The sequence below is a fragment of the Miscanthus floridulus genome, chromosome 8, assembly GCF_019320115.1.
Source record: "Miscanthus floridulus cultivar M001 chromosome 8, ASM1932011v1, whole genome shotgun sequence".
In the NCBI taxonomy this organism is placed as follows: domain Eukaryota; kingdom Viridiplantae; phylum Streptophyta; class Magnoliopsida; order Poales; family Poaceae; genus Miscanthus; species Miscanthus floridulus.
This window is the reverse complement of record NC_089587.1, coordinates 170,820,606-170,844,563: the sequence shown is the minus strand read 5'-3', so window position 1 is coordinate 170,844,563 and position 23,958 is coordinate 170,820,606. Positions and strand designations below refer to the sequence as shown.

General features: G+C 46.2%; 1 protein-coding gene and 1 pseudogene across 1 annotated transcript; one reads left to right on the top strand and one right to left on the bottom strand.

Annotated features, from left to right (window-relative positions):
- Window positions 1–686: 686 nt before the first annotated feature.
- LOC136473985 (uncharacterized) lies at window positions 687–4,370 on the top strand. The gene is made up of 2 exons (XM_066471602.1): window positions 687–863; window positions 2,760–4,370. Exon 2 carries the CDS (start codon window positions 2,788–2,790, stop codon window positions 3,862–3,864), a length of 1,077 nt encoding a protein of 358 aa, XP_066327699.1. The 5' UTR covers window positions 687–863; window positions 2,760–2,787; the 3' UTR covers window positions 3,865–4,370.
- A 2,475-nt stretch (window positions 4,371–6,845) lies between these two features.
- LOC136473984 (uncharacterized) lies at window positions 6,846–9,934 on the bottom strand (annotated as a pseudogene).
- Window positions 9,935–23,958: the final 14,024 nt, after the last annotated feature.

Sequence of the window (23,958 nt, the reverse complement as noted above, 5' to 3'; positions counted from 1 at the left end):
CTACCTCATCCAAACAGGTTAGGTGTTTAATACTGGACTAATTTTTTAGCTAATTTTTTAGCTAATTTTTTAACTAGTTGTTTATTAAGGGACTATTTGGATACCAGAGTTAATTGTTAGTTAGTTAAGAATTAGCTAAAATTAGTCTAGCACATCCAAATAATGGGGCCAATAGGTGTTAGTCAAGCTCACAACTAGTTGCTAGCTAGCTAGCTTCAATCAATTTGAAACAGTTTTTTCTGCTCAAACTAGTAACTAGTTCCACTGATCTAAATAGATCTTTTTTTATCAGAAAAAGAAAGATCTAAATAGATCTTAGCTGGCAAACATTTAGGCGTGTTCGGTGAGGCTCCCGCACAACTCCAGCTCTGGCTCCGGCAGCAAGAGCCACACCAAACACTGTAGGTCGGAGGAGCCCTACTACAGCAAAATGAGATAGCAGAAGCCGTTTTGGCAGGTGAAGCCTCGATTTCTGGCTGTGGCGGGACTCCGGCTTCGGCTGGAGAGCCTGCGGAGCTGAGCCGCGCCAAACACGTCCTTATCTTTTGGACTATTTTTTAACGACAGCAGCACTAGCCCATTCTTCGTGTTTTTCTAGTCCGGCCTGAGTCTAAAAGAGATTAGTGGCCCGGAAGGCCGGAAGCCCGGAAACCTTCACCCAGCGGCCTGCTTTTGTTCTCCAGTCCAGTTGCCCCCAGTATACTCTCGCTCTCTCTCGGTTCTCCCGTCCCGTGCCCCTCCCTCCCGTGCGCTCTGTCTCTCTCTGGTGGCGACGAGCCGACGATTGGGCGGTCGACGCCGCCCTACGCTAGGTGCCCAAGTCTCCATCTTTGTGACCTTCACCGGCGACGAGCACCCACCAGGTTCGCCCACCCCTTCTCTTCCATTCCTGCTGTGCGAAACCCGAGCACCCAAGCTCTTTGTATTCGGATCTGACCTGATCCATTTACAAGTGTAGTATACATGTATTATGCTTATGCGCACAATTCTTTTTTTGTTGTTTTTGCAAAAAATATTGGGTGTAGATGTGTACACCCTTGCCCTTTATTGGGTCTGCCCCCTGTTTGTACTGAGTATCAGTTTGCTTAGGATTTGGTCGTAATCTTTAGGGGATTGCTTAGTGAAATCTACTAGCCTGACAGACCAAAGCATACCTTATAGTAGGAAATACTGGATGCCAAGGGCAATTGTTATCTGGCCTATAAAAAAAATCGAACCTTTTATCACTATTACCACTATTTCTGACATAATGGTATTATCTCCATGAAGAAACGGTGGCAGGGACCATAGGAACATATTATTTTAACCCTTGAAGTTGACTTTTAATACTCTGTTTTTGGTGTGAGTGTCAGTAAACTTGAGCATTGCCATCAGTTACGGTTACGGTGTTATACTTGAGATACTTGGTGTGACTTAGAACAAAACATAGTATTTTGCGTTACCTTGTACAAAACTTTTCTTTTCTTTGTCTGGATCTTCTGAGAGATGGAAGCAACTCACTCTCTCTACATGCGGCTCGGGTCCATATCTCGGGTATGTTTGGATGCTGACCTTATCCAAACCTTGCCTCAACTTGCCAGGCAAGGAAACGAAACATAGTTGAGTGTTTGGATCTCTGGCAAGCTTCCTCGTCTTTTGTGCTGGCAAGGTTTTTCCTTGCAATCCCATGCTAGCCAATTTGGCTCTCCCATCCTGGCAAAGGTAAGTCTAGTTTGGCCCCCCTGCTGGCAATGTGAGGCAAGGCTACCTGAGGAAACAAACTGACCTAAAGTTTTTTCCCTTTCTATTTGTTCTGTTCATAACACTACCTTTGTTACCTAACTGGCAGTGCACTGTTGCATTGTTGCTCACTCTAGCGGGAAAAAACTTTACTAGCTCCTTTGATTTTTCTTTGTCATTTTATCTTGTCAAAGTGTGTTTTTTTGTTTGTCGTTATATGATTTCAAGAAGAGACAGCTACATTCCCCTACCATATTGAGCTTGCTACATTGTTCCAATATGCAATTCCTTTGTTCATTGGGTATCATGTGTGGTTGAAGAGACATGCAATTCCCCTACCCTATTGAGTGCTACACTTGGGTAATAGTGATATGCTATAGCTTTTCTTAATACCTGCGCACAAAGCTAAACAGACAAAAAATTTACTAGCAGTCAAAGTTTATTAAGCATAGCATATTGTGTGGACTTTGGGGTATGCTTGGCAAGTTCTTTCCAAAAGGATAGCAGAAAACTAAACTACAAAAATTGTAAAACTGGTTGATTCACAAATACATTTTTTCGTTACTTGAAATGTATTTCCATTTCTTGATAACTGCTATTACAAATAACTTTAACAATTTGTGCATTTCATTGTGATATGTGCGTTTGAAGATGCGCACTGACAATTTGTAGTGGCAAGGTAACTGTTCAACTTCCCTTTATACTGGATGCCCATTGTCCGACATGTTGGTCAAGTTGGTCCTACGTAAGGGTAGGGAATTTTGGGAGACTTTATTTACTTTATTTCTTGCTTATCAAAGCAGTCTCTACCTTACCTATAAATAGGACTATACGGATCCTATCAGCTTAACATTAAAAGTAACACTGGTTCAAACAGTATGTAAATAGAGTATCATATTTTACCGAGTCTTGCTAGCAAAATGTGTAAGCTCTCTAAGACTCTAATAGATATGTTTGCTGGAGTGCTGGCCATGATAGCCCAAGCATGCATCAAAATTTGTAGTCTAATGTATACATTATTTTCTCTTGTCATTTTGCAGTTGACTTGCACAGTCAGAGCTTTGGAAGATGGCAAGATCACCAAGAGGTAGGAACCTCCAAGCTCGTCAACGTAGGTCAGCTTCTTCAGATGTGCCCTTGTGCTCCTGGAAGACGGAAGGAACAAACAAAGGAAATGATATGTCAGTGACCTCTGAGAAGAATGAATGGAAAGGAGCCACTTGCCCAGTTTGCTTGGAGCATCCACATGATGCTGTCCTCCTCCTGTGTACCTCTCACCACAAGGGCTGCCGACCATATATGTGTGGTACCAACTACCGTCATTCTAACTGCCTTGAACACTTTAAAGAAGCTTACGCAAAGGAAAAAATGGCTCTTGGTGTTTCGGCTGAGTCTGCACCTGGCCTTCCATTATCCTCGAGCACACTGCCATCAAGCAAGCAGCCATGTGTAATGGAACTTGCCTGCCCTCTCTGCCGTGGAGAGGTTAAAGGATGGACTGTGGTTGAACCTGCGCGTCAGTATCTGAACCAGAAAAGGAGAACTTGCATGCATGATGGGTGCTCATTCCATGGCTCGTATAAGGAGCTTTGCAAGCATGTGAAGTCGAAGCACCCTTCAGCGAAACCTCGTGAAGTTGATCCTGCTACTGCAGATGAGTGGAAAAGGTTTGAATGTGAGAGAGAGCGGCAGGATGCCATCAGCACTATCAGGTCCATGAACCCAGGAGCTTTGATCATGGGGGATTATGTCCTTGAGTTGAATGGTGGTGGCAACAACCATTTGCCCTCGGATGGAGATAACTTCGACTTGGAGGAAAGGCTCAACTTCTTCACATCCTTAGATCGTACTTTGAATGAGCGAATTGACTTGTATGACTCGTCAGATAGTTTGGATGAGGGGTTTGACTTCTTGGCATCCCTGTTTACCCATGGCAGGAGAATCTCTACTGGAGGTCCATTTAGCAGGGCTTATAGAAGACATAGGGAGAGGCCTAGACGTTCAACGAATTCTGTTGATGCTTCTGACATTCAGCATGAGTCAGTTAGCACTCAAAGGGGACAGCGTGCTGTTCGGGCTATAGGCAGAACTTCACGGCGGCACCATCCTATGGTCGCTCATATAAGGCCTACACGAGGCAGCTGAGAGATGAAATCACTTAGAGGGGAGGGAGGGGCTTTCATGCTATCCATCTGCAAGGGACGCAAAATAACACACCATGATAAGTTGTTGCTCTGGTGGTCGGAGGTCCATCATTTCTTCCTTTTTTTTGTCCCATTGCTGAGACAGCAACTGAGGATATAAGGTTGGATGGAGATGAGGTCTCTGTTTGGCAGATGCTGATGCCTGTATGATGTGCTCTGCGATGTGCATACAGTTTTGGGCTGAAGCAGCTCCACTTTTCCGGTGCTGCCTTTGCATGGATTTTATGAATACCCTTGCCTCGAGCTTCTTTTCCCGTTCTGTTGATCAAAGGAAACTGCAAACAGATGATTGTTTTGTCCGCAATTGCTATTTGAATGTTAGATGTCTGTATCATGAACAGCATACACATTACTGCTTATGTTCTGGTCTTGTAGTTTTGTATCCGTACGCTGTGGCCTTTGGATGGCTTTGTTGAGTTGATATGTGAGGTCTAGACTTATTTGCCATGAGTGCATCTTCTCGTGGTTCTCTTGCACCGTGCTGCTAGGGTTATTCACCTGGTGGTACACGAAACTGTCAATGCAACTGTGTCTATTTCAGCTGTTGCTTATGGAACTGGTTCCTGTAGTTCTATTTATCTGCTTAAAATGTGTCACGTTTGTTTGGCCGTATAAATCAATCATATATTCATGTTGACACTGCATTTCGATTCTGCATGTCCAATTCCCATATAATTGGTTGTTAAGCGTTGTCTTCATGTTCAACTGATGAGAGGTGGTTCTCGAATCAACGTGGGATGATGTTCACTCACAGGAGGACCTGGTTCTCCTTGCAGATTCGGCCGCCTCCGCATGATTGGAGTGATGAGCACTGGGATAGTGCGTTTTGCTTGTAGGTTCATTTATATTATAAGCTCTGAGATGATGTAAACCTGCATGGACAGGCCTGGTTCATTTGTTTGTAGAACCGTGTAGACAAGATGATCTGATTGGTTTCCTTTAGCGCCGGCCTATCTGTGATGATTATGTTATTTGGGCTTACGCGTGTTTAAATCTAAACTTGCTAGTACGACAATCATCAGGGGCTGATTTAGAAACTTAAATTTGACAGATAACTCATTTTATGCAAGGGAACGGTTAATTGGAATGGCTTGGAAATTCTAAGCTCCACTGGCATGCCGCATAGGTATGGAACCTAAGTCTCCAATAACTCTAGAAACAAATGCCACCTTAAGAGTTTCTGTATACTAATCGATTCAAGTTCATGAAGCATGGGGGTAATGTGGGCTTAGGTTGTTGCTATTATCCTCGGTTGTTTGTATAGCTCAAGCCTGCCATAGCCAGGCTCAATTTATGTGTGAGCACACCAATTGGATTGCTGAAACAAAAAGTAGATGTCACAATACTAATTCCTAGGGATTTATATGGTTAGATTGGAATCCTCTTAAACAGGAGGCCCTTATTGGGTGAAGCCTGTTAAAGCATCAAACCTCTAATCTAGTTTATAGCCTGATTTGTACTATCAGTCTGTTCGCTGGTTTCTGGGCTGATAAGCCCGGTTGTGGTTTCTGGGCTGATAAGCCCGGTTGGTGCTGGTTTGTTGTGAGAGAAAAACACTGTACCATACCTAATAAGCTCTGGCTGAAACCACAAGCGAACCGAACATGCTGTATATGTTAGGCATATTAGATATACGTGATTATGTGAAGCAGAGTGAACGTCTCATTTCTTATCAAATGGAATATTCTTTTGAACAGTTTGAACGGGTTCCTGGCGGTTATTGCTATTTGCTTCCCTGACATCTGTGACCTGGGAAGTTAATTCTCCCTGACATCTGTGACCTGGGAAGTTAATTCTCCCTGACATCTGTGAAGGAATGAATGTGGAAGCGGCAGGATGCAACAGGCACTGTCACGGAATGTGGTTGCAAAAACTGATGGAGATAACTCTGACTTGGAGGAAAGACTTCAACTTTTTCACGTCCTCAGATGACAGACGCAGAGTGTGATGATTGACTTGGTAGCTTGGATGACGACTTTGAGGCTGCGACCGAAATGAAAATTTTTTGATATCACATCGGATGTTTTGAGAATGTAAGAAGGGGTTTTTGGATATTAATAAAAAAACTAATTACATAGCTCACCTGAAAACTGTGAGACGAATTTATTAAGCCTAATTAATTCATCATTAGCGCATGTTAGTACTGTAGCACTTATGGCTAATCATGGACTAATTAGTCTTAAAACATTCGTCTCGTGATTTCCAACCAAACTGTGTAGTTAGTTTTTTTTCGTCTATATTTAATACTCTATGCATATGCCGCAAGATTCGATGTGATAGTTTAGGGTGAAAATTTTTAGGAGTCCTGAATTCTTGTAGTCTCTACTGGAGACTCGACGATTCAGAGCCGGCGACAGGATAGAAGACAGAGGCCAAGCGAAGTGACATTTTTGTAACACATAAAACCGGGTGACATATCTGTCATCAATACTACTGTCTCTGTAACAGATGCTTCTAACGTTCTGCATTCCCGGTGCTGTCTTGCATTGATTTTGCGAAACCTTAAGCTTTGGGTCTGTTCGGTAGGACTAAAAAATACTGTTCTGACTGATTGTTGTGAGAGAAAAATACTATTTTGGTAGGATATAAACAGTGATTTCGTGAGTGCCAGAACCAGCCAGCCAGCCGAACGGCCTCTTTCTTTCCCTTTCTGAGTTTCTGCCATTGCAGAACACAGCGCATCAAGTTGGCATGAAATATGTTTACTTAGGCCTTGTTTAGTTTCAAAAATTTTTCCCAAAAAGTTCTACAGTAGCCATCGTATCGAATCTTACGATACGTGCATGGAGCATTAAATGTAGACGAAAAAAAACTAATTTCACAGTTTGGTTGGAAATCGCGAGACCAACGTTTCGAGCCTAATTAGTCCATGATTGAATATTAATTGTCAAATAAAAACGAAAGTGCTACAGTAGTCAGATTTCCAAATTTCACCCAACTAAACACAGCCTCAGGAGGAGCTGATTCTTTTCCTTACAAATTCCATTCCACTGTCCACAGCACATCACAGTACGAGTATCACTTGTGTCTATGAGGGACAGTTACCAAAAGAGACATACTGGAGTTGGAGGACACGTAGTGAAAAGACAAGTGGTTCGAGTCATTCATGAGGGTATATGCACTCAGCACTGGTCAAAACAAACAGCCTGGACAACTCCTCACATGCTCACTATCGACATCTAACAAAGTACGTACGAGCTATCGAATGAACCTACAAATCAAAGCAGCTGTTCTCCATCAGAATATCCTCTACTATCTGCACTCATTTTGTACATTCCTCCAGTGAAAACTCTGCATCTGCATCTGACAGGAGCCAGCCGGCAAAAGATGGGTGGGAGGGATTCAGGAGATGCCGACGGTCTTGCCGAGCAGCCACATGACGAGCGAGAACTCGATCATGAAGAGCGCGTGCAGCCACGCCCGGTCCACCACGAAGCCGTACACCGTGATCCCCGCCCGGTTGTTTCTCCAGGTACGTCACTGCATTTCAATTCATATCGGCCGGCGGCCGTCAGCAATGCAAGAAGGAGCAGCAACAGCATACAGATACAGTCTGTGGTAGTTTGCTTACCCAGCGCCTGCCTCTTCTGGAAGCTGATGTTGTTGGCCTGGAACGGCACGTACTTGGGGTCGTCGAGCGAGGAGCACTCGCTCCGGCTGTCGTCGTCGTCGTCGTCGCTGGCGGACTCGTCACCGGCGGCCACGCGGTAGGCGTTGGCAGGCGCCAGGTAGCCCGCGTTGGGCGGCAGGTCCGGGTCCGGGTTCTCCTGGTCGTTGTCGAAGGCGTGCACCGTGACGTCCGCGTGCCACGCCGCCGCCACGCTCGTCATCGCCTGCGTCTTGTGCGTGATCTTCGCCGCGCTGTACAGGCACATTAGCAGACCTGCCACTAGGCTGATCGAGCACAGCTGTACGCACAAGAACACAACGCAAAGAATGCCAAAGTAAGTTTACACTTCTGTCTGATTTTTTATTACCACTATAAACATTATATCCTGTTTGACATCTACTGAATTCATCTGGGACTGAAAAGATGATCGGTTTTTTCCTCAAAGAAAAGGTCATGTCACTATATATAGAGAAGAGAATCTGTAAAATCGTCGTCCATGTGTCGGCATTGTGCAGAGCAGATCTACCTGCATAACCTTCCGACACACGGCAGCTGTGTACTAATAATGCTGATTGCCGAAGGAAATATAGCTGTCCGCTGTGGACCATGAGCTGTGTGGTTGCTCACTTGCGCTTGCCAGTCATGGCTGATCACTGACGAGTGGAAGGTGTTGATGGTTCTCTAGTTCTCTTCTTCCATAGTGGTCTGCACATCTGTGTTCCCTTTTGGTTTTGGCCTTTTGGGCATGCAAGCTTTTCCTCCAACTTTCCATTTACAGCTGTCCTGGCGACCTGGCATCACCTGATTTGGCATTTCTCGTAGTACCGAACTACTACCAATACTAGATCTTGATTTCAAAATTGGCCATGTGACAAGTGCACACGTACTATGATGATATCCATATTCAATTTCCACGTACATTTTCTTGTTTTTTTGTTTTTGCAGATTATTTAACTAACAGGTTATATGTGCACTCTGCCCTCTGTTCACTACCACTGTTATATTCAGAAGAAGTCACTGTCTTTGATCCATACGACTTCATCAACTAAATAAAGGACACATGATCATGTTGCTCGCTTTATCAGTTCGTAGTTCCATCTAAGGGTTTGTTTACAATTTTGGATAAGTAAGAATTAGATGCGGTATATAGTCCTATTTGGATTTCCACTGCACAAAGCCTAATTTTTCTCACTATGACTGTACTAGAATTCTTATGCTTTAGGAGAAAGAGCAATAATAATATAATTAAACCTGCAGAAGAAACAGAGGACGTGTATGCAGGGCGTCCTTATAATTAATAATAATTAACAATTACTCACCGCGAGCTCGCCGGCGGTGGCGAGATTGACGACGGCGTGCGGCCTGGTGGTGGCGAGCAGCGCGGCGAACTGGCTGGCGGAGACGAGCACGAGGCTGCAGACGATGAACTTGCGGTACCGGTGGCTGATCTTTCTGAGCTGCTCCCTGATCCGGCGGTGGTGCTGCAGCACGGTGGCGACGTCGGCGAACCTGCCGAACTCGCGCGCGAAGCCGACCATCCGTAGGATCTGCAGGTAGCAGATGACGCGGAAGAGGACGCAGACCATGAAGAAGAGCGCGACGCGGTACACCCAGGAGGCGACCTCGACGGTGCAGCAGGCCGCGGCGGCCCACCACCAGCGGCGCGAGCGCGAGCCGCCGCCGTACGCGGCGGCGGCGTGGTAGTACCACCAGTAGGCCTTGTAGACGGCCTCAGCGAGCGCGCAGGGGAGCACGAAGCAGGCGAGGACGCGGAAGGAACGCGCCAGCTGCGCGGCGTACCCCGCCTGCACGTCCTCGGAGTCGCGGCGGAGGCTGTCGAGGTAGAGCAGGCGGCGGAGCCCGCCCCCGCGGTGGAGGAGCGCGCGGAGGGAGACGTAGGCGAGCGACGCGGCCAGGGTGAGCGACACCTGGACCTGCCCGTCGAAGGGCCGCGGCGGGGGGGTCGGCGGGGGTGAGGAGGCGGACGGCCGCGGGCGCCGCGATGGCGAGGAGGAGGAAGACCGCCCAGGAGCCCACGGCCGCCACGCGCGGGGAGGAGGAGTGGGTCCACGCAGAGCCAGGCGAGGCAAGCGCGGAAGCTGCGGAGCTCGTCGTTCGCGCTCGATGCGGATCGCGCGAACCGCGCCGCGGTGGCAGATGACTTCCCCGGCGCCGGCGGCAGTAGCGGCGATGCGTCCGCCATCGGTGCTCGCTTTCCTGGCGGGCCCTGGGTGTCGGCACGGAGCGGGCGACCGGGAGTGGAGGGCGAAGTGGGGTGAGGTGGCTGTGTCTCTGTCCGGCTGCGCGTGGGCCGCCCGGGGGAGAGGAGATACGCGCGGCTGGGAGATGGCGAGGGTGTTCCAGTTGGGCCGCTCGCTGCCTGCTCTAGTGCTCTTTCTCTCCCTCTGCTCTCTGGGTCTGGGATCTCTACATATATATACCCTGACCTTGAATGAGGTGACGACAGAATTACGTGTGGACACATGAGAGGCGCTGTAGCTTGCTTCCCGTGACAATCGTGACGACGGTCCTGTGAAGCTGTCGTGCGCCTCATGATTTCCTTTTTCTTCTAATCTCCAGATTCAAGGAAAGACATATAATGCACCACCTCACGTAGAATGGTTTGATTTCTCCAACCAAAGACACCCTTATATATATATATATACTCACTTCTAAAATGTAGGGAAAAAGCTACAATATATTTGAAAACTATCATAAATCTACACTTTAAAAAAAGATTTTATCGAGCTATGCTTTTTAAATTAGAATTAAAACACCAAGGCCCTGCATTGTCCTTCTTTAGTCGACTCGTCACCTCTATCCTCTCCGCTCTCCACCATTTCCAGAGTGAGACGCCAAAAGCCCGAGGGGTATGCTGGTGGCTATGGGACCTCTGCCCTACAATGGGGGTGATTTCGGATCTACGCGAGCCAGGTAAGGTATTAAGGTCGCACGATTGAGATAATGATAGTGCACATGGCTTGTTCCAGCCTAAAGCATCTAGGCCCCCAGTTGGGTTTCGGTGATTAATGACGACATGGAGATTACTATGACTGACATATATTTTGCAGAGACATTTGAGTTAGGTCATGGTAATGTAAATTGATTGTGCAATCATGGTTGTCATGCCCCTATCGATGAAATTGTTTTTAATTTTCAAAGGACGGACGACAAGGTTAAGGACAGACTAGTTAGTGTTTGTTCGAAACACCGACAGGGGGTATAAATACATATCCCACTCGTTCATTTGAGATCTCTTGCCCATTTGTTCAGCTGAGAATCACCTTTGGAGTGCAAGAGAGAGCAAGAGCCTAGTGGGGTGACTGAGATTTGATAATCCAAGATTAAGGACCTCATTAGTGCATAGGGAATAGCAAGTGTGCATCCACCTTACTTATTAGGCTTGTCTTGGTCAAGTGAGAGTTTGTGCTTGTTACTCTTGGTGATCGCCATCACCTAGACGACTCGGTGGTGATTGGGAGCTTGGTGATCATCCGACGGAGCATGTGGATGACCCAAGTCACTTTGTGAGCGGTTGTAGGCGATTCACCCCGACAGAGTATCAAAGAATCAGCCCGTAGAGAGCACTTGATCCTTGCGCGGATCAAGGGGGAGCTACACCCTTGCGCGGGTGATCCAACGAGGACTAGTGCGGAGTGGTGACTCTCCGATGCCTCGAAAAAACATCGCCGTGTTCCTTTCCCTCTCTTTATTTGAGCATTTACATTTGAGCAATTCATTTGATGTATTTACATTTCTAGAATTGCCATGCTAGAGTAGGATTGGAACCTAGGGTGCAAAACTTTTGTATGGGAGAACAATAGTAACACATTCTAGACACAAGGGGTGAAATGGGCTAAGTGTAGGGCTTAATTATTGCAAAAATTTAGAATTAGCCTAATTCACCCCCCCTTCTTGGGCATCTTGATCCTTTCAATTGGTATCGGAGCCTCGCGCTCCCTAAATTAGGCTTAACCGCCTATAGCAAGATGTCCTACGGGGATGGACCCCCTCCTATTGAGGGAGATGATTTTCCTTATTGGAAAATTTCACATGGAGGCATACCTAGAAGCTTTAGATGTTGGAGTTCTTAGAGCCGTCTCACAAGGCTTCCCAAAACCTAAGGATCCCACAAACCTTCAAGGCAATGAGGTTAACTATGAGAAGTGGAATGCAAAGGCTAGAAACACCCTCTTTAGAGGCCTTTGCAAGGATGTTTTTAACCGTATGTGGAACCACAAAGACGCTCATACACTATGGTCGACATTTGTGCGCTCCATGAGGGAACCAAGAGTGAGCGTGAGGAATGCTACCACCTTGTGATGAAAAAGCTTAATTCATTTGAGATGCTTCCTAGAGAAAGTGCCAATGAGATGTATTCACGCTTGAATGTTCTTGTAGAGGAAGTCAATGGGCTTGGACTCACACAAATGCAACCCTCCGATATTGTGAGAAAAGATCTTGAGTGTCCTCCCCATTGACAAATATGGGCATATTGTGACGGTGCTTCATCAAGGTGATCTTTCCACCGACTACACCAACTCAAATATTGGGGAAGATCAATGCACATGAGATGTACATGCACATCACTCCACAAGATGGCTCTTCTTCCACCAAGAAGAAAGATTTGGCATTCAAGGCTAGCCAAGAGAAGAGGGGCAAAGCAAGAGTTGATCATGATAGCTCAAGTGATGATGAGATTGATGATGCAAGTCTTGCTCTCATGGTGAGAAGAACTAGCCAAGATGCTCAAGAAGCTAAACAAGAATGGTGTCAAGTTTGATGGCAAGAAGAAAAAATTCTTCACTAGTAATAGAAGGAAGCCCATCTCGAAATGGATTGCTATAATTATGGAGAACTTGGTCATCTAGCTCATCAATGCCCCAAACCTAAGAAAGACAAGTACAAGAAGAAGTACAAGGGCAAGAAAGATGACTCAAGTGATGAAAATGATGATGAGAAGAAGAAGAACAAGCCATACAAGAAGAAGGATAGCAAGAAGAAGGAATTTCACAAGAAGAAGAAGAATGGCAAGGCATACATTAGTTGGTGATTGGCTCACGGACATTGAATCATCAAGTGGCTCATCGATGATGAAAGTGAGAATGAGAAGGAGAAGGTGGCCGCTCTTGTGATTGATTCTTCACTATCTTCACCAACACCGCCGCCATCATCCTCTACACACCTATGCCTTATGGCCAAGGGTGAACGAAAGGTACAAAATGATGATGATAGTAGTGGTGATGATAATGCTAGCAATGATGAAAGTGGTAGTGATAGTGATGAAGAATTTGAATCACCTTCTTATGATGATCTTGTCAAGTTGCTAAACCAATACACTAAAATCATTAGAAAGACAAGAGCTAAAAATGAAAAGCTAGAACTTGAGAAGGACTCACTCTTAGCAAAGTATGACATAGCCAAAAAAGCTAGTGTTGAGCTTAGAGAAGAAAATAAAATTGTGTCATCCAAACTCAAGGAGCTCAAATCCTCTAAAAAGGAGCTTAGAGAAAAACATGATAAACTTGAGGGGATACATAATGAGCTCACCACTAGTTACAATTGCTAAAAGAAGAGTACACCAATCTCAAGATTAATCATGACAATCTTGTTCTTTCTCATGAGTTATTATTCAATGAGCCACATGATGCTACTAACAATGTTGTTAAGATTGATATAGCTACATCATGTGATGACTTGATTGTTGAGAGCATTGAGCAAGGTTCTAGTAGCAAAGGCAAGAAAGTGGTTGAGTCTAACAACTATGATGATTATGTCAAGCTCAAGAATGAGAATGAAAAGCTCAAGAAAGATCTTGAAAAGCTATCAACCACCAACACAATTGTGATAGAGAATCTTGACAATGATTATGATATAGCTCTTGAGAATGAGATGCTTAAAGAAGAGAACAAGAGACTCAAGATGGAGAAAAATCATGATGAACTTAGAGAAGAAAACAAGAAGCTCAAGTTGGAGAAAGAACATCTCAAGACCGGTTTGAGCAAGTTCACAAGAGGCCAATATCTCCAAAGTGAGCTACTCATGAACACCGTGATGAAGATGGATAGAAGTGGTATTGGGTACTTGGCAAATCAAGAGAAGAAAGCTCAAGCTCAACATCAACAACAATACAAGTTCAAAGCCTAAGCCAAAGAGATGCTTTGAGTGTGGACAAGAAGGTCACTTTGCTCATGAGTGTCAAACTCCACCACCACAACCCTTGCCCAAGCATGCTAGACCCTTTGCCTTCAATGCTCACTACATGCTTAGAAAGGATTCTAGTGGAAAAATGAAAGTCATGTTCTTAGGTCCACCCAACAAGAATAGGCCTAAGCAAATTTGGGTTGCAAAGTCACTAGTTGAGAAAGTCAAGGGCCCTCATCAAGTTTGGGTCCCTAAACAACAAGCTTGATCTCTTGTGTGTAGGTGAACTACAAGACCGGTGGAAGTCATTGGGTTATTGATAGTGGTTGCACTCAACATATGACCGGTGATCCTCGTATGTTCACCTCACTAGATGAAGAAGTAGATGGTCAAGAAAGGATTACATTTGGTGATAATTCAAAGGGCAAAGTTCAAGGATTGGGCAAAGTTGCAATATCAAATGATCATTCAATATCAAATGTGCTATATGTTGCTTCATTGAGTTTCAACTTGCTATCCGTTGGTCAATTGTGTGATCTTGGCTTTCAATGTTTGTTTACCGAGAAGGAAGTGGTTGTGTCAAAGAAAGATGATGATCAAGTTATATTCAAGGGTTTTAGATACAACAACCTATATCTAGTGGATTTCACCTCCGAAGATGCAAACTTGAAGACATGCTTATTCACCAAAACATCACTTGGGTGGCTATGGCATAGAAGACTTGCACATGTTGGGATGAGCTCACTCAAGAAGCTAATGAAGAATGAATTGGTGAGAGGTTTGAAGGATGTGAAATTTGAGAAGGACAAGCTTTGTAGTGCATGTCAAGCCAGCAAGCAAGTTGCAAACACTCATCCAACAAAAGCTTACATGTCAACAACAAGAGTGCTAGAGCTTCTTCACATGGATCTATTTGGACCAACAACTTACAAGAGTTTGGGAGGAAATCTCTATTGTCTTGTGATAGTTGATGACTACTCTAGATATACTTGGGTGTTCTTCCTTCATGACAAGACCGAAGTGGCCTGCATGTTTCAAGAAGTTTGCCAAGAGAGCACAAAATGAATTTGAAGTGAAGCTCAAGAAGATAAGAAGTGACAATGGAAAAGAATTTGACAACACAAACATTGAAGCATATTGTGATGAAGTAGGGATCAAGCATGAGGTCTCCGCAACATACACTCCTCAACAAAATGGTGTAGTAGAGAGAAAGAACCGGACACTTATCACCCTTGCAAGAACAATGCTTGATGAGTACAATACACCCGAAGCTCTATGGGCGGAAGCTATCAACACCGCATGTTATGCATCCAATCAGCCTATTTCTTCAAAAGTTTCTTGGCAAGACCCCTTATGAGTTGCTCAATGGGAAGAAGCCGGACGTATCATTCTTCTGGGTGTTTGGTTGCAAATGCTACATCTACAAGAAGCGGCAACACCTAGGGAAGTTCCAAAGACATTGTGATATTGGTTTTCTTGTTGGTTACTCATCAAAGTCCAAAGCATATCGAGTATTTAATCATGCCACCGGCTTGGTTGAAGAAACATATGATGTGGAATTTGATGAATCTAACGGCTCCCAAGGAGCACATGAGAATCTTGATGATGTAGGTGATGAACCATTGAGGGAGGCCATGAAGAACATTCCGGTTGGAGACATCAAGCCCAAAGATGATGAAGATGATGTACAAGTGATTGATCCACCTCTTCATCAAATGTGCCACAAGATGATGATAAAGATGGGAGAGTAGAAAATGAAGATACTCATGTCTCTCCATGATCAAATGGTGGCACAAGCTCAAGATGTTGATGCTCCACAACCTCCCCTCAAGTGGTTGATAGAAGAAATTCACCCCTACTACAAGCACATCCACAAGATCTCATCATAGGGAGTCCTTCAAAGGGTGTAATGACTCGCTCTCAAAAACTTGCTTCATTTATTGAACATCACTCGTTTGTTTCTTGCATTGAGCCTAAAAATGTAGAAGAAGCTCTTCAAGATCCGGATTGGATAAATGCCATGCATGAAGAGTTGAACAACTTCACCCGAAATGAAGTTTGGACACTTGAAGAGCGACCACAAGATGCAAGAGTCATTGGAACAAAGTGGGTGTTCCGCAACAAACAAGATGATCAAGGCATCGTTGTGAGGAACAAGGCAAGGCTAGTTGCAAAGGGGTTCTCCCAAGTTGAAGGGTTGGATTTTGGAGAGACCTTTGCACCGGTTGCAAGACTTGAAGCCATTCGTATCCTTCTTGCATATGCATCCATCATGAAATGAAATTATATCAAATGGATGTTAAAAGTGCATTTTTAAATGGTTTCATAAATGAACTAGTCTATGTTGATCAACCTCCCAGGTTTGAAGACCCTAGATATCCTAATCATGTCTATAGGTTGTCCAAGGCGCTATATGGGCTTAAGCAAGCCCCAAGAGCTTGGTATGAGCGCCTTCGGGATTTCCTCATTGAGAAGGGCTTCACCATTGGGAAGGTCGATACCACACTATTCACCAAGAAGCTTGATGGAGAGATCTTCATTTGTCAAGTATATGTTGATGATATCATATTTGGCTCATCAAATGAAGACTATTGCAAAGAGTTTGGTGAATTGATGTCAAAGGAGTTCGAGATGTCTATGATTGGAGAGCTTACATTCTTTCTTGGTTTTCAAGTCAAGCAAATGAGAGAGGGGATTTTCATCTCTCAAGAAAAATATACCAAGGACCTTCTCAAGAGGTTCAAAATGGATGAATGTAAGCCAATCAAGACACCAATGCCATCTAATGGACATCTCGACCTAGATGAGGGAGGTAAATCGGTTGATCAAACTCTCTACCAGTTCTATGATTGGTAGTTTATTATATTTGACCGCATCTAGGCCCGACATCATGTTTAGTGTGTGTATGTGTGCTAGATTTCAAGCTAATCCTAAGGAGGCTCACATGGTTGCCGTTAAAAGAATCCTTAGGTACCTTAAGCACACACCAAGCATTGGTCTTTGGTATCCCAAAGGAGCTAGATTCCAACTAGTTGGCTATTCCTGATTTGGATTATGCCGGTTGCAAAATTGATAGAAAAAGCACATCCGGAGGGTGCCATTTGCTTGGTAGATCACTAGTGTCTTGGACCTCCAAGAAGCAAAATAGTGTGGCATTGTCCACGCCGAGGCGGAGTACATTGCCGCGGGTGCTTGTTGTGCACAAATTCTTTACATGAAGCAAACTCTTCTAGACTATGGTGTAGTTCTAGAAAAGGTACCTCTCTTGTGTGACAATGAGAGCAGGGTAAAGCTTGCTAATAATCCGGTTCAACACTCTCGCACCAAGCACATAGATATCCGCCATCATTTTCTTAGAGATCATGTTGCTAAAAATGATATATCACTAGAAGGTGTAAGGACCGAGGATCAATTGGCGGATATCTTCACTAAACCGCTAGATGAGGCTACATTTTGTCGGTTGAGGAATGAGCTAAATGTGCTTGACTTTAGTAACTTCACTAAAAAATGAGCTTGTGTTGTCCCTTGCATTGCATTGTAATATAAAACATGTTTAATTTTTAGTAATGCACTTAGGGCTTGTCTAACATGGTTAAGATAACCGCCAAAAGCATGTGAAGAAGCTTAACCTTGGATCAAACTTGACAAACAACTAGACTTACTTTCAAGTATTGCATTGCATGTGCATGTGTGTTGCTTTGTCATTTCTTTTCGGTTATCTTTTGAGCACCCGCTGTGTTTATCCACAAATAGGGAGAGCATTTGAAGCTCCTATTGGTCATAAAACCCTCTTGTGTGGTCACATGGTGCCTCCTCTGCCCCTTTGTTGCCTATTTTCTTAAAAAGATTATAGCATAAGGCAAATATACCTTTAGAGAACTTTGAGAGGTTTCCGAGAGAGTGTCTCTCATATCAGTCCCAATTGGTGTTTATTTGTATATTATTGAAGTTGGGACTTGATTGGGAGAGAGCTCGCGAAGAAAGGAGGAGTTATCTGTATTTGAAGAGGGACCGGCAACAGGGACCAAGACTCACATGTTCAGTTCTTCTAATAGGAGGAGATAGTTGCTGAAGGAGACCGAAATGAACAGTTTTCTACAGCGTCATGTGTGGAGTTTACTGCGTCCGGTCAGCAAAGGAGGATCTTAGGAACGACGGACTCTGTGCTGGCTCCGGTCAAGGGTCATCGAACGCGTCCGGTCATGATTTGAGGATCTCTGACCTCTCTGTTGTTGATCGACTCCGGAGGGCTAGTGCCTGATCGTCTTTGCTGGTGCGTCCGATCACTGGAGTGCAAGCGGAATAGATTTCTCTTTTATTTCCTTGTCTGTCATGGGGGGGGGGCCACCATATTACCATTCGCACTCACCGCGCCCGCGCGCCGCGCACATGCCTACATCTCTACCGTCGTGCCTTCGCCGTGCCCGTGCCTGTGCCTACATCTCCGCCACCATACCTTTGCCGCATCCATGCCTGTGCCCATGTCTGCATCTCAGCCTCCACGCCCATGCCTGCCTCTCCGCCACCACATCCATGCCTGCCTCTCTACCACCGCACCCGTGCCTGCCTCTTCATCGTCGTGCAGCCCATGCACCCACAACGCCTACATCATGCCGCCACGTGCTCGCACTCCACTTCGCTGCCTCATGCTCACGCACCACTGCATCGCCACATTGCCATCTTCTCGCACCTACAGTTCCTAGCATCGTGCCTTCTCAGCCACCACACTGCTTTGTGGCACCAACCCTAGCCCTAAGGTGCCATTGTTGTTCCTATGTGGTGTCCCTATGATCGATAACTTATCCCTTCGCATGTCTCGGGATTGTTCTAAGGTAGCAAGCCATATTCGCTCATTACTTTCCTATGCTTGCTTTCCATTAGGTCATTCGCTTCCCTAGTATATAAAGTTGCTTATATATACTTCCTATTCTATCATGCAGTCAGTTTGAGCAGCGAGTTGGCTTGGCTATTGGGCAGTTGATAGATTTACTCGGGGCCAAGCCTATGAGTATGGATTAAGGCCAAGCTTCATGAGTGTCAGTTGGTAGTTGTTCCTTATCAGTGGTAGTGATTCCTGTCAGCCTCAGAGATGGCTCATTACAAGAACGTCGGAGGTGGTCCCGGCGATGAGGATCCAATGCCTCTGCCTCGCCTAACTGCTTAGTAAAAAGGAAAGGTGAAAAAGACTACAAAGAAGAAGCACAAGTTCAATGATGTTGAGGCAGAGAGAGAAGCAGTAGTGGCAGCCACTGTAGAGCGAGCCGAGATAGGTGGACCTGGCAGTGGCATTTGTATAGGTGATCAGTTATCACCAGCTCAGAGGGCCACCATTAAGAGGATTGAGGCTAGTCTTGGTAGTCCACCCAGAACCATCATGCTTGAAGGATGGCGTGTCTATTTAGAGGAAAGTCAGACTCAGGGGGTGACTGAGCAGCAGACACAGTTGGTAGAGTAGATAGAGAATGCTCCGTAGGGTGAGCAGGTTAAGGAGATAGAGCAGGCAGCACAGCCACAGCTTCGATGCTCTAGTCGCACACACACTTAGGTGTCACCGAGGCCTCAAACACAAAGGTAGGGCTCTCATCCACCTCCTAGACCACAGGGTCTGCCTCTGGTGGTTCACCTTGACCTGAGGGTAGCCACAGCTAGACAGGTGCAACAGCTATGGTTCGTATAGTTTGATGATTGATTTCTGCTGAGGCAGGATGAGCATGCCTTAGAGCACTTCTACACTGTGTTGCAGGAGGACTTCTATAGTGCATATCTCAACAACAGTGTTGCTTTTAGATCTTAGTGTGTTTGCTCCTTAGAGTCTCTAGTTGCAGCTGTAGGGGAGCAGATCCATCCTCACCTCACTTATCTGCCAGTCTTGTCAGATCCCTTTGGATGGACTGGTCGGTATGTTCCATCTTGGGTGAGTGAGTTCTACTCCTCCTTGTGGATTGACCCAAGACATAGGTTTATTCATTTTGCTTTCCGAGGGCGTAACTATAGGCTCTAGAGTTTGAGGGTCAGAGAGATACTGAGGATTCTAGAGTCACCTATTCATCTTCACGAGACATGCTATGGACAGACAGAGCCTCCGAGACGCCCTCATGGTAGACTTGTGCCACCTATAGATCTTGTCAGACCATGCTTCACACAACCGTTTGGCGCAGGGTCGAGCAGGACACCACATGACCTTACACCTATAGCTCAGCTCCCTGATGCTATTATGTGGACTCTGCTTCTAAGGATGGGCTACCATGAGGGCCTGACTCGAATTTAGCTATGGCTAGTCATTACCTGGTGTCTCAGACTATCTTTGATATTTGGGATGTGATGCTTTAGAGATGGAGGACACACTAGCAGAGGTCTTCAGAGGTCATCATCAGCTACCTTATGCTCATTGGATCACTTTCTTACTCCGAAAGGCAGTTCCACACAAGTCCCCAGAGACAATGGCAGAGTTGATAGGTGCTACTACTGAGTTTCCACAGTATTACATGAGCCAGATGCTACATCACAATCATGTGAGGACACCTCACAGCCGAGTCATCGCCTAGAGGGTACCAGAGACAGTAGCTCAGTAGGATGAGATCATCAGGGGCATCGTGGAGATAGAGGAGGAGCAGCTTGATGCATAGTAGGAAGATGAGGTCGAGAGTGTCCTGAGTGACAACTCAGACAATGACTATCAGCTGATTCCACAGATGGCAACCTCGTCCACACAATAGAGAGGCCAGTGGCTTCCAGCTCAGCTCCACCACAGCCACCGTAGATAGACCCAACACTTCTAGCTATACTTGAGCTAATGAGGCAGGACCAGGCACGCTAGGCATAGGAGACCGCAGCTGGACTTGCTTAGGTTCAGGCACAATAGGATGAGTTTTAGTGGCAGTAGTAGGCCATGTAGCAGCAACAGCTAATGATTCAACAGCAGTTACTCGGCTTCATGCAGCATGTATTCACTACTATCGGGGTTGATCCTCAGTAGTCTACATTTTAGATAGGCCAGCCTACCACCACCACTCCAATGACTTCAACTATATAGCCTAGTGAGCTTCTGAGTCAGAGACAACTAGCTCCTCAGTTTGCCTCACCTACAAAGTAGGTGTCTCAGTGGTTTGATTCACTAGGGATAGTTTAGGGTCCATACTTTACTCCTATTGTTACGGGCTTCACTCTGGCTTAAACTTCTTCAGTGTTAGTGATGGACACCCTAGTCTCCAGGAGTCCCGACGCTACCTTCAGTGAGCTTACAGGGTAGCCTACACCTCCAGTGTTCTGAGTCTCTGGTCCTACCACAGCTGCTCTAGTTACCAAGACTACCAAGACAATTCCATCGTCTGTTGCATCATTCGAGCCACCTTAGACAGTCACTCCTACACTTGAGGCTTCAGTGACAACGATAGCGGCAGATGTGGCTGCCCTTCCTACAGTGACACCTGCAGAGTCATAGGCCACACCAGTTACTGACCAGATCTAGACCGCTTCACCTTCACTTCTAGCTACAAAGGGCCAGACCCCTCAGAGTTCAGGGTCAGAGGATGATGCAACTTAGTTCTAGGTCTCTCACTGCACCTCAGCGCCCGACTCGACTGCTCCTATCCCACCGTCTGATCTTTAGGTTTTGGTGCTTGACACCAAAGGGGGAGGAGAACCAAGTATGTTAGGGACCGAGTATGTTATATTTAGGGGGAGCATGTGAGATAGACTCAATTCTTTTGGTCTTTCATGTGTGATACTTCATGCATTCAAGTTTACTTTCATGCATTGTATTATATACATGTGATGGTGAGACTTATGTGACATGTGGTGCTCTCTACATTGTTTTATATATGTCATGTCACTTGGTTATGCTCATTGGCTTTGCTTCCGTTTTACTCGATTTCAGATGAGCTTTACTTCATGTACTCATACTTTAATTCATATCTTTTGAGTACACCATGTTGGCTTGGGTCATATAAGCATGCCTAATCCTTTTGTTCTTATTGTCAAAAGCTTATATGAACCAAGCATGTTGAAAAACCTCACTCATCTCTTTTACATACTCGAGGTTGTGTTGTCATCAATCACCAAAAAGGGGGAGATTGAAAGCATCTAGGCCCCTAGTTGGGTTTCAGGTGATTAATGACGACATGAGATTACTATGACTAACTGTGTTTTTGCAGAGGCAATTTGAGTTAGGTCATGGTAATGGAAATTGATTGGGCAATCATGGTTGTCATGCCCCTATCGATGGAAGCATCATTTTGTTTTTCAAAGGATGGACTATAAGGTTAAGGACGGACTAGTTCTAAGTGTTGTTTGGTGTTGGAGAGACACTTAGAATAGTTTAGGATTTTGTTTTTCCTTTGGCCGTACTATTAAGGGGGGTATGGACTAGTAGCTTAACCTAGGTGAGTCTAATGGATTAGGTGTGGTGCACACTTGTCAAACTTAGCACTAGGTAGCTCAAGAATAGCCCTAAGAACGATAGAAGTCAACTTCATTCACAAAAAAAATTGAATTGGAAGTAAATGGAGAGTCAAATGACTGACCGGACGCTAGTTTGGTTGTGACTGGGCGTAGCTTGGAGAGTCCGGTCAGTTCATTTGATCGGCAGCAGTAGTCAGAGTGCGACCGAACGCTGGACACCAGTACTCACAGGAAGTGATGCTAGCCGTATCTGTAGCAGCGTGGACAGGCTGTTGACCATGGACTAGACGCTAAATAGAGAAGTGACCGGACTCTGGGTGCCAACATCCGATCAACATTAGTAAGGTTCTAGAGAAGGTTTTCGATGACCGGACATGTCCGGTGGGTGCTGACCGGACGTAGGCCAGAGTCCGATCAGAGCAAATGGCTCTTTTTGACACGCTAACGTATTATACTGACCGGTGTATCTGGTCACCTTGACCAGAGCGTCCGGTCATCTCGATACTTGCTGAGTTGGACCTCAACTGTTATGTTTTGAATGGGTTGGTGTCGGGGACCTAATACTGGGGTACCCAATGGGGTGAAGCTAATAACCATCAAACGTTGATGCTTCCAAACAGACAAGAACAGCTACACTTCTTGCCCGAATGACTGAAGATTGACTCCGCCTCGCTCGATGTCCTGGGCTGGCTCCGCCTTGCTCGACGTCCATGGGCAGGCTCCATCTCGCCCGACGTCCGAGGGCAAGCTCTGCCTCGCCCGACGTCTAGGGGCAAGCTCCGCCTCGCCCGATGTTAGAGGGCAAGCTTCGCCTCGCCCGATGTCTGGGGGCAAGCTCTGCCCCACCCAACGTTCTAGGCTGGCTCCACCTCGTCCGGCATTCTAGGCTGGCTCTGGCATGCTCGAGGTTCCAGGCTGGCTCTGCCTCGCTCGATGCTTGAGGGCAGGCTCCACCTTGCCTGATGTCCGAGGGCAGGTCTCCGCCCCACCCGACGTCCAAGGGCTGGCTCTGCCTCGCCCGACCCTCGAGGGCTGGCTCTGCCTCGCCCGACCCCAAGGGCTAGCTCTACCTCGCCTGACCCCCAAGGGTTAGACTCCTCCTCACCCGATGACTAAGGGCTGGCTCTGCCTCACCTGACGTCTTGGGGCTGGCTCTGCCTTGCTAGATGACTGCACCCTACTCCTTCATAATTCAGATATCTATACCCGGGTATCTGAGCCAAAGGATTAAAGAGCGTCGCGTCGCCTCATCCGATGGTCAAAGACTCAACTATGGCCTTGTTCGACTCCAAGGGTGAAGTTTCTGCCTCATTCGACCCCCAGGGGCCAAGCCATGCCTCGTCCGACACCGAGGACAAGGTTTCTGCCTCGTCCGACCCCTAGGGGCCAGGCCATGTCTCATCCGACACCAAGGATGGGGTTTCCACATCGTCTGACCCCTAGGGGCTAGGACACACCTCGTTCGGTCCCATGGGGAGGGCCCCACCTTGTCTGACCCCTGGGGGTCGGATTTTGTCTCACCTGGCACCTAGGGAGAGATTTCCACCTCTATCGATCCTTGGGGATTGGATCTGCTACCGGACCAAAGTAGTGGTCCTAGGGTAGGGCTAGAGCCACTTCAACCACTATGGCATGGAAACACACGCCTAGGAGCATGTCTCGGACGTGTCCTGATGTGACTGGCGGTCGCATCGGGCCATGCTGGGAAACTCGCATCGCCCATCTCGTCAATAGGCCAGCACTATGCTGGCCAACTCCCTGCCTGACCACCGTCTAACGTTAGTCAACCGGCGTCAGTTGACTGGCACTGTACCGCTCGCCCCCCGTTTGGCTTCTATGAGGGGACCCTTTGACCATTTTGTCTGCTCGAATGGAACGGAA